Source organism: Leucoraja erinacea, chromosome 6 (genome assembly GCF_028641065.1).
Source record: "Leucoraja erinacea ecotype New England chromosome 6, Leri_hhj_1, whole genome shotgun sequence".
In the NCBI taxonomy this organism is placed as follows: Eukaryota; Metazoa; Chordata; class Chondrichthyes; order Rajiformes; family Rajidae; genus Leucoraja; species Leucoraja erinaceus.
Genome location: NC_073382.1, coordinates 81,275,762 through 81,290,148, shown reverse-complemented (window position 1 = coordinate 81,290,148; position 14,387 = coordinate 81,275,762). Strand labels below are relative to the sequence as shown.

At 48.4% G+C, this 14,387-nt stretch overlaps 1 protein-coding gene across 2 annotated transcripts in view; it reads right to left on the bottom strand.

Annotated features, from left to right (window-relative positions):
• Window positions 1-3,706: 3,706 nt before the first annotated feature.
• The window catches only part of pgm2l1 (phosphoglucomutase 2-like 1), a 97,537-nt gene continuing 86,856 nt past the window's right edge, over window positions 3,707-14,387 (bottom strand). The window contains exons 13-15 of one of the 2 annotated variants that reach the window (XR_008723667.1): window positions 13,723-13,856; window positions 8,213-10,361; window positions 3,707-5,273 (exon numbers count right to left, since the gene is read on the bottom strand). Coding sequence is in view for 1 of the 2 variants with exons in the window: in XM_055637422.1 (XP_055493397.1) it covers window positions 10,262-10,361; window positions 13,723-13,856 (234 nt within the window). In the remaining variant the exon portion in view is untranslated. Of the gene's footprint in view, window positions 5,274-6,273; window positions 10,362-13,722; window positions 13,857-14,387 lie in introns of those variants that run through there. The other variant, XM_055637422.1, reaches the window with a different exon arrangement.

The following is a 14,387-nucleotide window of genomic DNA, read 5'->3' as shown; positions in this document are numbered from 1 at the left end:
TCCTTCTCTCTGCAAGGATGTCCCTCCCACCGGGTCCAGCCACCTTGGAACCGCAGTCAGTATCAAAGCTACTAGATCAGTATTGTAGTGCAGGGAATTAGTGCAGCCCATTCTGCGCATTGCTGGTTCCTACAACTGCAGAATAAATAGCAGGCCATTCAGCCCTCAGTGCCTGCCATTCCATTCAGAAACGTCCATACACTGGACCTAATTGGAATATCTCCATTGATTGTAGACACAAAAAGCTGGAGTAACTCAGCGAGTCAGATTGCATCCCTGGAAAAAAGGAATAGGTCGAGACCTTTCTTCAGACTCCCCCCCCCCCCCCCCCCCCCCCCCTCATTTATTATATTGTTTACAGAGTACTATATTTACATATTGTGTTATGCTGCTGCAAGTAAGAATTTCATTGTTCTATCTGGGATGTATGACAATAAACACTCTTGACTTCATGCCAACCCTATGCCAATCTGTACTAGTCCCATTTGCCTGTATTAGGTCTGCATCCCTCCAAGTCCTTTGTTGGTGTTAATATTACCAACACTCTGTCATGGACCAAGAAAGCACACCAATGCCTCTACTTCCTGCGGAGACTGAGGAAATTTGGCATATTTCCAGTGACTCTTATAAATTTCCACAGATGCACCATAGAAAGCATACTGTTGGGATGCATCACAGCTCGGTTTGGGAACATCTTTGTGCAAGACCACAAAAAAAAGTATTGTAGGTGTGGCCCAGTCCATTACACAGACCAATGAAGAAGGGTCTCAAACCGAAACATCATCTGTCTAGGTTCACAATCATCCTACCACAGCCATAGAGCAGTGCTGAACTACGCCCAACCTCTTTTATGACCCCCTGACTTTCCTTGATTGGACTTTGCTGGCTTTACCTTGCACTAAACGTTATTCCCTTATCATGTATCTATACACTGTAAATGGCTGGATTGTAATCATGCATTGTCTTTAAAAGCAAAAGCTTTTCACTGCACCTTGGTACACGTGACAGTGAACTAAACTGAACTGAAACTGATGTAAGACAAAAGGATTGAAGAGTTGGGCGGTCACGGTGGTGCAGCGGTAGAGTTGCTGTCTTGCAGCGAATGCAGCGCCGGAGACCCGGGTTCGGTCCCGACTATGGGCGCCACCTGTACGGAATTTGTACCTTCTCCCCGTGACCTGCGTTGGTCTTCTCCAAGATCTTCTGTTTCTTCCCGCACACCAATGACGCGCAGGTTTGTAGGTTAATTGGATTGGTAAATGTTAAAAGATTATCCCTAGTGGGTGTAGGATAGTGTTAATGTGCAGGGATCATTGGTCGGCGCGGACCCGGTGGGCCGAAGGGCCTGTTTCCACGCGGTATTTCTAAACTAAAGTTGTGAATTATGGAGCCAGAGGAAGTAATGTAGGTGGAGGGGAGAAATAGGTGCGTCCCGTTGGGTAACAGGGGAGTGGTTAGGGTTTGAGGGAAAGAAAGGGAGTGACGATGGAGAAAGGTGGGGAGAAGTTAGAGGTTACCTAAAATTGGAGAATTCAATGGTCAATAAAGACCATGTGACAACATAGATGGACAGGGTGGAAGGGGGCATTTTTAGTTTAGTTTACTTTAGATACAGCGCGGAAACAGGCCCATTGGCCCATCGAGTCCGCGCCGACCAGCGATCCCCGCACATTAACACAATCTTACACCCACTAGAAATAGATTTTTTACATTTATACCAAGCCAATTAACCTACAAACCTGCGCGTCATTGGTGTGCGGGAAGAAACAGAAGATCTCGGAGAAGACCCACGCAGGTCACGGGGAGAAGGTACAAACTCCGTACAGATGGCACCCATAGTCGGGATCGAACCCGGATTGAACTCTACCGCTGCGCCTCCGAGCCGCTGCCTTTAACAAAGCTTCTCATTGTATCTCGGTGCACGCAACAATAATAAATTATTTGGCATCCTCAGCACAGTCATATAGGAAGGAAACAGACCATTCGGCCCAGATTGCCCCTCAGGCCCTTCGACCCACCGAGTCCGCAGTGACCAGCGATCCTTGCAAAATAACACTGCCCAACACACACGAGGGACAATTTTACATTTTATACCAAGCATAGAAACATAGAAATTAGGTGCAGGAGTAGGCCATTCGGCCCTTCGAGCCTGCACCGCCATTCAATATGATCATGGCTGATCATCCAACTCAGAGTCCCGTACCTGCCTTCTCTCCATACCCCCTGATCCCCTTAGCCACAAGGGCCACATCTAACTCCCTCTTAAATATAGCCAATGAACTGGCCTCAACTACCCTCTGTGGCAGAGAGTTCCAGAGATTCACCACTCTCTGTGTGAAAAAAGTTCTTCTCATCTCGGTTTTAAAGGATTTCCCCCTTATCCTTAAGCTGTGACCCCTTGTCCTGGACTTCCCCAACATCGGGAACAATCTTCCTGCATCTAGCCTGTCCAACCCCTTAAGAATTTTGTAAGTTTCTATAAGATCCCCTCTCAATCTCCTAAATTCTAGAGAGTATAAACCAAGTCTATCCAGTCTTTCTTCATAAGACAGTCCTGACATCCCAGGAATCAGTCTGGTGAACCGTCTCTGCACTCCCTCTATGGCAATAATGTCCTTCCTCAGATTTGGAGACCAAAACTGTACGCAATACTCCAGGTGTGGTCACACCAAGACCCTGTACAACTGCAGTAGAACCTCCCTGCTCCTATACTCAAATCCTTTTGCAATGAAAGCTAACATACCATTCGCTTTCTTTACTGCCTGCTGCACCTGCATGCCTACCTTCAATGACTGGTGTACCATGACACCCAGGTCTCGCTGCATCTCCCCCTTTCCCAATCGGCCACCATTTAGATAATAGTCTGCTTTCACTGCTTTTACTTTCACTAAGCCATTTATTAGGAATCTGATGGGCAACTTTTTCACACAGAGGGTGGTGGGTATATGGAACGAGCTGCCTGAGGAGGTAGCTGAGGCAGGTACTATCACAACTTTCAAAAGACACGTGGACAGGCTTAAGGATAGGAAAGGTTTAGAGGGATATGGACCACAAACGAGTTGGGCCGAAGGGCCTGTTTCCGTACAGTATGGCTATAATATATTCCATCTCTCATGCACCTGGCCATTCACAGTTCTGGGGCAGAAAAGATATCGTATTAATATTCAGTTCAGTTTAGAGAAACAGCGCGGAAACGGGCCCTTCGGCCCACCGACCAGCGATCCACGCACATTAACACTATCTTACACAGACTATGAACAATTTATCCATTCATACCAAGCCAATTAACCTACAAACCTGTGTGTTTTTAGAGTGTGGGAGGAAATCTCAGAGAAAACCCACGTAGTTATGGAGAGAATGTACAAACTCCGGACACACAGCACCCGTAGTCGGAATCGAACCCGGGTCTCTGGCGTTGCAAGCACTGTAAGGCAGCAACTCTACCACTGCGCCACCGTGCCGCCCTTGATCGCAAGATAACACATGATGTGGACACAGCAATAGTCAGAGAGAGATAGTGATACAGCGTATAAACAGGCCCTTCGGCCCAACTTGCCTATACTGGCCAACACTAGTCCCACCTGCCTGCACTTGGTCCATATCCCTCCAAACCTGTTCTATCCACTGTTTCTTAAAAGTTGGGATAGTCCTAGCCTCAACTACCTCCTTTGGCAGCTCATGACACCCACCTCCCTCTGTGTGAAAAAGTTACCCCTCAGATTCTTATTAAACCCTTTCCCCTTCACCTTGAACCTATGTCCTCTGGTCCTCGATTCACATACTCTAGGCAAGAGACTCTGTACATCTATCTGATCTATTCCTCTCATGATTTTATACACCTCTTTTAGATTACCCCTCATCCTCTTGTGCTCCATGGAATAGAGTCCCAGCCTACTCAACCTCTCCTTGTAGCTCACACCCTCTAGTCCTGGCAACATCCTCGTAAAGCCAAAGTCAGACGTCACTTTTTTTTAATATAGACTTTAATTCATAAATAAATATACCAACACTGAACACAAGAAATACAGCTTATCGAGAGACCGTCCCCTCTCTTGGCACGAGAACGAACATTTTAAATCCACCGATTTAATAATTTGAATGTTCATATTCATAGAGCCCCCCCCAAAAAAACATTAATCTTTGTAATAGAACAACACAGGTCACTGCCGAGGTCAAAAGGAAACAGGAAGTGGCAGGATCAACAATCTGTGGGATTGGACAACGGAGGTTGGACAACAGAAGGGAAGGCCAGATGGGAACGGGATGGTGCAGCAAGCCTCGATTGTAAAGCACGCTGATTTCTAGAGAGAGTGAACGTGTGGGTAGAAAGGGGCCAAGTGTGGGAGAGGTCAGGATGGAAGCTGTGGGAGACACAAACTACTGCAGATGCTGGCTTACACAAGAATATGACACAGAGTGCTGGAGTAACTTAGCTGGTCGGGCAGCATCTTTGGAGAAGATGGAAAGGTGATGTTTTGGGTCGGGACCCTTCTTCAGACTGATTGCAGTCTGGGGTAAGAAAGCTGGAAGAGTGGAGAGGCAGGATAAACCCTGGCGAGTGATAGGTGGATACAGGTGATGAGTGGGGGGGGGGGGAGTTGATTGTCAGATGGTTGGAGAAAGGCCAGAAATGCAAATGCAAAAAGGTGTGACATGGATAGAACAGGTGGATATTGTGAAGCCAGAGGAGGGAAGAGAGGTGGACGGGGGGAAGGGAAAGATGGAGGGGGCTTCATCACCACAGATACATTGCAAACTCTTTCCATATCTCAGGCGCCACATTGATGTAGCTGCAAATGCAGGCGCACAACAAAATTAAAACCTAATGGACATAGTTCAGTTTGCATCGACCCCACTCTCCTGTGTGGCTCTTGAAATATTAGCCCTGGAGGTGAGGGTAGTGTGGGAAGAGGAGAAAATCATCACAAAAGCTCACGGTCAAGGGGCAGAAGCCATGAGGCAATAACACTGTCAGAGCCAGATGCACGGGAACCCCAGCAGAGGTTGCACAGTTCAACTGTCTCACACAGACACCTCAGCTCCAGTCCGCTCCGGGTGCTGCGGCAGCAGCTGATGTCGGGTGGTGCAAAGCCGACTTCCAGGCAGCGGCTCCAGCTCGCACAATGCCGCCCTGTCGACGTTCAGCATCCGTTTCTCGTGGGTGGCTGCGGATTTGCAAAGGTGAACGCTTCCCAGCGATTCCACGCCCTTGAATCCGAACGTGGACAGGTGAACCGGAGTCGGACGTTCCCAATTCACCGCCGGCCCCCTTCCTGACTCCAATACGCGGTGATGAAGTTGATTGGATCGCAGCAGCAAGGGCAACAAAGTAAGCAGCATTTACACAGTGTTTGTCTTTGCCAATGCACCAACAAGCCAGAGGTAGACAAAAATGCTGGAGAAACTCAGCGGGTGAGGCAGCATCTACGCTCCGTAGATGCTGCCTCACCCGCGGAGTTACTCCAGCATTTTAGTCTACCTTCGATTTTTTCCAGCAACTTAAACAAGCCAGAGGCGCTGCACAATCTCCAGCAGGCTTGGTCGACGATGAGAACACCTTTCACACAACCCGGTGTGTTACAGAACAAATGAGTTAATCGGCATTTCACAAAGTGCAAGGCATCCAAATACTTCAATATTATTGCTTCTCCCTCTATTTAAAGTTCTCAAATAAATTACTATGAAAATACATTTTGAATTTTAAAAAAAAGTAACAGACGAAACATGGCATGGAACTCTGGAAGTCTGTGCTGAGAGAGTCTGTGGACTTAGTAAGCAGTCAACTCAAACCCCAAGAAAATAAATAGCAAAAAGACATCAAACTTAAATGAAAAGTCTCCACTTCCTGAACCAAAACTATTTCAACTCACAGATCTGGGTGCAGACTGAATGAAGTCCCCCCCTCCCCCTCCTAGCCCCAATTCATAGAACCAGGATTGGAAATCACTGCTGAGCAACACAGCGGGTTTTCTACTGATGTCCAAAGATAAGAAGGTGGACAAAAATGCTGGAGAAACTCAGCGGGTGAGGCAGCATCTATGGAGCGAAGGGAATAGGCGACATTTCGGGTCGAGACCCTTCTTCAGATTTTATCCAAAGATAAGACCTCTGTTATTAATGACGTTGGGAATTGGAAAATTAATAATGTTGAATGAGAAACTCTTGCCCCTGAGGCATGGCGGAGTAGACCTTGGATGGGCATGGGGGGGGGGGGGGGGGGGGGGGGGGGGGGGGGGAATCAAAGACTTGTGAATCTCTAGAGGCTCAGGCTGAAGCCCACCAGATGCTGATGATGTTTGTGGGAGGTTTCAACTTCCTTGCTTTCATACACTCGTTGTTTTTTTTTTTTAAATTGCAAAAGTACTTAGTTAAAACTCAATAAATGATGAATTCTGTGAAAATGTTTTGTTATATTTCCCTGTAGAAGGTAATACTCAAGGGGTGATGGGGAGGACAAGCTGTGCCAAAAATGGGGCGTACAAATTCACATCACAATCGCATGGCAGTTGAAGGGGTTTCGACTGGGGAGCGAGGGCTTGCTTCTCTTGTTGGAATATGCCGGCGTTAACGTGGAGGATTCCACCAGCAGAGAGAGTCTGAAATGTAGGTTGACCGATGAACGAGTGCATGTTGCTGCCATTGAGGATGCTCTTGGAGTGAAGGGCAGGAACACACAACACGCTGGTAGGAGCAACAAACTGCAGATGCTGGTTTATACCAAAGATAAACCGGACCAAAGTACTGGACTAACTCAGCGGGCCAGTCAGCATCTCTGGAGAAGGGTCCTGACCAGAAAAGTCACCTATACATCTTCTCCAGAGATGGTGTCTGCCTGCCCCGCTGAGTTACTCCAGCATTTTGTGACCATATTCTACAACACACAGGGTCAGGATGTGCCAAATTAAAAATGACCCTGGTTCAGTGATTGTTTTGGTGAGGGATGAATCCCATTTCGACCATCTAACTTTTAGCGTGGCGTTATTTTTAACATGCGGTACACAGCTTGTTAAAAGTAACCTTGCCCCGGTTGGACCAGTGATGAAACAGTCCTGAAGATGCCAACAAAGCTTTGGGCCACGTTTGTGGGAGGAGTCACAACTGTCAGGAAATGAGATGAGGAGGAATTTCTTTACTCACCGGGTGGTGAATCTGTGGAATTCTTTGCCACAGACGGCTGTGGAGGCCAAGTCAGTGGATATTTTCAATGCAGAGATAGATAGATTCTTGATTAGTACGGGTGCCAGAGGTTATGGAGAGAAGGCAGGAGAATGGGGTTAGGAGGATCAGCCATGATTGTATGGCGGAGTAGACTTGATGGGCCGAATGGCATAATTCCACTCCTATCACATGATCTGTCCAGAACCCCAGGCACCGATGAAGGACTGAAGGCCTCTCACACGGGATGGATGGATTTTAGGGAACTGGGGAGCACTGTTGGTGCTGGCAAAGTGATAGATCCTGGATAGACACAAAATGCTGGAGTAACTCAGTGGGACAGACAGCAAGGAATGGGCGACCTTTTTAGTTCGAGACCCTTCTTCCGACTGAGACCCTCTTCTAGAAGGATCTCGACATGAAACATCACCCATTCCTCTCTCCAGATATGTTGCTTGTCCCGCTGAGTTACGGCAGCATTTTGTGTCTGTCTTTGGCTTGTTTAAACCGGCGTCTGCAGTTCCTTTCCCAACACATTTGGTTCAAAGGGGTTCTGAGTTCTGGGGATGGTAAGGGAGAACGTTGATTCCTGGGAATAATGGAAAAGAGGAATAATTCCTGGGATTGGTGAGGGGGAAGAGAATTAATGTGTAGGAAAGAACTGCAGATGCTGGTTTACACCGACACAAAGTGCTGGAGTAACTCAACGGGACAGGCAGCATCTCTGCAGAGAAGAGATGGGTGACATTTTGGGTGGAGACCATTCTTCAGAGACGTCACCCATTCCTTCTCTCCAGAGATGCCGCCTGTCCCGCTGAGTTACTCTAATATTTTGTGACTATCTTCGGTGTAAACCAGCATCTGCAGTTCCTTCCTACACATTGCGTCTGCTTGAGCTCAGTCTGAAGAAGGGTCTCGACCCGAAACATCACCCGTTCCTTCTCTCCAGAGATGTTGCCTGGCCCGCTGAGTTACTCCAGCATTTTGTGTCTATCTTCTTCATAATACTATGGATATCTGAGCTAAAAACACAAAAGAAAATTCCGGAAATACTTACGGGTCAGTCAGCATCTGGAGGGAAACGAAGACCTTTCATCAGCTAGATTGCCGCAGCTAAACTGGCTGCAGTCAGCTCATACAGCACAGACTAGGATCCAGAGTCACCACTGCCCAGACCACAGCAATGCTGCTCTCTTCATAAATAAAGGAGACTATAGTTTACTGAATTAAAGCACAAAATAATCACATCTCAGTTCTGCAGATACTAAAATAAAAGTTTTCAAGTGCAAATTAAGACTTACAGTTTATCCAAATGCAATAAATACACTAAATATATCCTCTTAAACCTTTGGCAAAATGCTTCAGCCTCAAATGATCAGACAGGGACAAGACAATGCAGGGTCGTTGTCAGAGTCTTCACCGGTCTCTGCTGCAGTCACTCCTGCCAGCAATAATACTTGAAGTAGTGCTCGCACACAAGCGTGTGCACACAAACAAGCTTGTACACAAACACTAGTGCGCACACACACGCGTGCACACACTCTAACACACAGATGTGCGTTCAAACACACACACACACACACACACACACACAGGTGCATGCTCTCTCACACACGCTCATTCAGACAGGCAAACACACACCTGTGCATGGATCACTCTAGCACAGGTCACGCACGCACACAAGCCCCTGGCTCCCTGTCTCCACACTGCCGCCACAGGTCGATGGCAGAGCATCGGTAAAGTGTAACGCCTGTCTGGGCGATCTTTGGTGATCCAAGGGGCGAGAGGGCCGACTGTGTATATGCCAGAGCGACTGGCTGGAGGGTTCCATCACTCCCACCATCACCACTACCCTTGCACAGAAGCCCGTCTGTAGCAGTGGGATGAACGGGAGCCAGGAACTGCAGATGCTGGTTTAAACCATAGACAGACACAAAATGCTAGAGGAACACAGCAGGACAGGCAGCATCTCTGGAGAGAAGGACTGAGATGTCTTCAGACTGAAGAAGGGTCTCGACCCGAAGTGTCACTCATTCCTTCTTTCCGCAGATGCTGCCTATCCCGCTGAGTTACTCCAGCATTTCGTGTCTGTCTAAGGTGACAAGAGGCTGGGCCTGTGACCTCTGCAGTTGGGGAGGGCTGGCGAGTTGTTTCGCCGCGAGTCTCTCTCCACCCCCATTCAGTTACGCCAAAAGACTCCACAAAAACTGGCATGCAGGGCAACAAACAAACGGCTGGAGAAACTCGGCGTGTTGAGCAGCATCCCTGGGTGTTAATGTGCAGGAAATATTTGAGCAGAGAGGGAGGAGAAACCAAACCTGTATGCCTGCATACCTGTATGCCTGCGCGCCTGCACATCTGTACACTTGCACATCTGTATGCCTGCACATCTGTACTCTTGCATACCAGCACACCTGTACAGCCCCGGACAGGTCCCTGGCACGTGCTGACCAAGTCCCCACAACACAGAACACTGATGGGAACGCAATGCGTTGGGAGTAACTCAGTGGCTCAGGCAGAATCCATGGAGGACAAGAATGGGCCATGTTTCACCTCCGGGACCCTTTCGCATCTGAAGACCCCCAGTGTCACCTAACCCTGTCCTCCACAGATGCTGCCTGACCCGCTAAGCTAACGCCAGCACTTTGCGTTCTATGCAAGATATTCCAGCACCTGCAGTTCCCCGTGCCTCCAACATTAGCCTGCAGCACGGGAGGATTCTGTTTGCAGAGGTGTTTACATCAGACAAATGCAGCAGGATCCAGTGAATAAATGTCCCGCACCGCAGTAGGAGACACCAGAGGCAGGGAGCGAGTGACAAGAACTTCCTAGCAAACGGGCCATACATCTACTCTGGATTAAAGCCGGGCTCATTGTTCACCCTCCTCACCCTGGGGACAGAGCTGACACGCACACAGCATCGGCAGTGTATCGCCCTCTTCATCTCTGCTTCAGAGCACACAGGTCTGCTGGCATTCCCCACAGGCTCTCTCTCGCTCTCTCTCTCTCTCTCTCTCTCTCGCGCGCTCTCTCTCTCTCTCTCTCGCTCTCTCACTCTCTCTCTCGCTCCAACGCCACACACGCTCTGGTTACGGCAGGAGCATCTTTAAACGCGGGCGATCAGGCCGTTCTTCTCCGGCTCGAGGAAGTGTTTGACCAGCGCATCGATCAATTTGTTCAGCTCTTCCTCCAGGTGGGCCGTGTCACTGGATAGAAAGGAGAGAAGCCATTTGTCTGCAAGTCGAGGAAACACTTTCCCCGAGAGAGTTGTGAATCTGTGGAATTCTCTACCAAATAAGGCAGTGGAGGCCGGTTCACTGGATGTATTCAGGAGAGAGTTAGATTTAGCTCTTCGGGCTAAAGGAATCAAGGGATATGGGGAGAAGGCAGGAATGGGGTACTAATTGTGGATGATCAGCCATGATCATATTGAATGGCGGTGCTGGCTTGAAGGGCTGAATGGCCTACTCCTGCACATAGAAACATAGAAATTAGGTGCAGGAGTAGGCCATTCGGCCCTTCGAGCCTGTACCGCCATTCAATATGATCATGGCTGATCATCCAACTTAGTATCCCGTACCTGCCTTCTCTCCATACCCTCTGATCCCCTTAGCCACAAGGGCCACATCTAACTCCCTCTTAAATATAGTCAATGAACTGGTCTCAACTACCCTCTGTGGCAGAGAGTTCCGGAGATTCACCACTCTCTGTGTGAAAAAGGTTTTTCTCATCTCGGTTTTAAAGGATTTCCCCCTTAACCTTAAGCTGTGACCCCTTGTCCTGGGCTTCCCTAACATCGGGAACAATCTTCCTGCATCTAGCCTGTCCAACTCCTTAAGAATTTTGTAAGTTTCTATAAGATCCCCTCTCAATCTCCTAAATTCTAGAGAGTATAAACCAAGTCTATCCAGTCTTTCTTCATAAGACAGTCCTGACATCTCAGGAATCAGTCTGGTGAACCTTCTCTGCACTCCCTCTATGGCAATAATGTCTTTCCTCAGATTTGGAGACCAAAACTGTACGCAATACTCCAGGTGTGGTCTCACCAAGACCCTGTACAACTGCAGTAGAACCTCCCTGCTCCTATACTCAAATCCTTTTGCTATGAAAGCTAACATACCATTCGCTTTCTTCACTGCCTGCTGCACCTGCATGCCTACTTTCAATGACTGGTGTACCATGACACCCAGGTCTCGCTGCATCTCCCCCTTTCCTAATCTGCCACCATTTAGATAATAGTCTGCTTTCCTGTTTTTGCCACCAAAATGGATAACCTCACATTTATCCACATTATACTGCATCTGCCAAACATTTGCCCACTCACCCAGCCTATCCAAGTCACCTTGCAGTCTCCTAGCATCCTCCTCACAGCTAACACTGCCCCCCAGCTTAGTGTCATCCGCAAACTTGGGAGATATTGCCTTCAATTCCCTCATCCAGATCATTAATATATATTGTAAATAGCTGGGGTCCCAGCACTGAGCCTTGCGTTACCCCACTAGTCACTGCATTGTGAAAAGGACCCGTTTACTCCTACTCTTTGCTTCCTGTTTGTCAGCCAGTTCTCTATCCACATCAATACTGAACCCCCAATGCTGTGTGCTGTGTGCACCTATTGTCTATTGAGATAAAGAACAATGAATGAAAGATATACAAAAAAGTGACGATAATAAAGGAAACAGGCCATTGTTTGCTGTTTGCCAGTTCCGGGATGCTGCAACTGTCATGTGCTGAGAAAATGGAGCAGTTGGGCTTGTACACTCTGGAGGTGAGAAGGATGAGAGAGGATCTCATTGAAACATATAAGATTGCTAAGGGTTTGGACACGCTGGAGGCAGGAAACATGTTCCCGATGTTGGGGCAGTCCAGAACCAGGGCCCCAGTTTAAGAATAAGGGGCAAGCCATTTAGAACGGAGACGAGGAAACACTTTTTCACCCAGAGAGTTGTGAGTCTGTGGAATTCTCTGCCATGGTGGAGGCCGGTTCTCTGGATAATTTCAAGAGAGAACTAGATAGGGCTCTTAAAGATAGTGGAGTCAGGGGATATGGGGAGAAGGCAGGAACGGGGCACTGATTGGGGATGATCAGCCATGATCACATTGAATGGTGGTGCTGGCTCAAAGGGCCGAATGGCCTACTCCTGCACCTGTTGTCTATTGTCAGAGCTGTAGGAAGAGGTTGGATAGGCTAGGATTTTTTGAATTTTTAGGATTTTATGAATGAATAATTAAATGAATGACACTATTATCATGTGACATGTCACCATGAAATTCTTTTGTATTGCGTACCGTACATAAAATATGCAGAGTTAAAGTGAACACTCAGTCTTTTTCCACAGCCTGTTGTCAGGCAACTGAACCATCCTATCACCAACTAGAGAGCGGTCCTGCGCATTTTGTACGTTCTCCCTGTGATCACTTGGGAGGTCTCCCAAACTATGGGATGGAGACACGGTGGCGCAGCGGGTAGAGCTGCTGCCTTGCAGCACCAGAGACCCGGGTTCCATCCCGACTACAGGTGCCGTCTGTACGGAGTTTGTACGTTCTCCCCGTGACCGCGTGGGTTTTATCCGAGATCTTCAGTTTCCTCCCACACTCCAAAGACGTACAGGTATGTACGTTATTTGGCCTTGTATAAACGTAAATTGTCCCTAGTGTGTGTAGGATAGTGTTAATATGCGGGGATCGCTGGTTGGCGTGGACTCGGTGGGCCGAAGGGCCTGTTTCTGCGCTGTATCTCTAAAACTATAAGGCACAGGCTTAAAGTGGGAAGGAAATGGTTTAAGCACGGCATTGCGAGGCAACCTTTTCACTGAGAGGGTGGTCCATGTCTGGAACGAGCTGCCAGAGGAAGCGAGTGCAATTCTGACTGGGAGGGGTGAGATGATATAGTGGGGACGGTCACAGGGAGATACAGCGTGGGAACAGGCCCTTCGACCGAACTTGCCCACACCGACCAGCATGTCCCAGCAACACTAGACCCACCTGCCCACATTTGGACCATATCCCTCCAAACCTGTCCTATCCATGTACCTGTCTAACTATTTCTTAAACGATGGGATAGTCCCAGCCTCAACTACCTCCTCTGGCAGTTTGTTCCATACACCCACCACCCTCCGTGTGAAATAGTTACCCTTCGGATTCCTATTAAATCTTTTCCCCTTCATCTTAAACCTATGTTCTCTGTTCCTCGATTCCCCTACTCTGGGTAAAAGACTCTACCCAATCTATTCCTCTCATGTGCATCTACCCAATCTATTCCTCTCATGATTTTGTACACTATAAGATCTCCCCTCATCCTCCGGCGCTCCATGGAATAGAGACCCAGCCTACTCAACCTCTCCCTATAGCTCACACCCTCTAGTCCTGGCAACATCCTCGTATATCTTTTCTGAACCCTTTCAAGCTTGACAACACCTTTCCTGTCCAGTCAGTGTAAAGACTACACATGGGTATCTGCAGAAGGGTCCCGACCCGAAACGTCACCCGTTCCTTCTCTCCAGGGGCAGTATCTGCAGTTCCTTCACACACAATCCACGCAAGCAACCGATCGGTGGTGGCACTGACCTCTGACCTGGCGGGGCGCAGAACTCGGCGTAGTATTTGATCTTGGGCTCAGTGCCGCTGGCTCTCAGTGTGGACACACACCCGTTGAGGAAGGTGAAGGTGATCATCTGGCTGCTCCTGCTCACCGGCAGCACCTAGTGGGGAAAGGGATCAATTACAGCCGGGGCAACTGGCTCTAGCACAACATCATACGGTGGCGCAGCGGTAGAGTTGCTGCTTTACAGCGAAAGCAGCGCCGGAGACCAGGGTTCGATCCTGACTACGGGCGCTGTCTGTACGGAGTTTATACGGTTTCCCCGTGACCTGCGTGGGTTTTCTCAGAGATCTTCAGTTTCCTCCCAAACTCCAAAGACATACAGGTTTGTAGGTTAATTGGCTTGGTAAATGTAAAAATTGTCCCTAGTGGGTGAAGGATAGTGTTAGTGTGCGGGGATCGCTGGTTGGCGCAGACCCGGTGGGCTGAAAGGGCCTATTCCCGCACTGTATCTCTAAACTAAACAAAAAGCTAAAAAAAGATTGGGGAAGAAGGGTCTCAATCCGAAACGTCACCCATTCTTTCTCTGTAGAGATGCTGCCTGTTCCGCTGAGTTACTCCAGGTTTTTGTGTCTTTCTTCGGTTTAAACCAGCATCTGCAATTCCTTCCTTCACATAGATAGGGGAGACA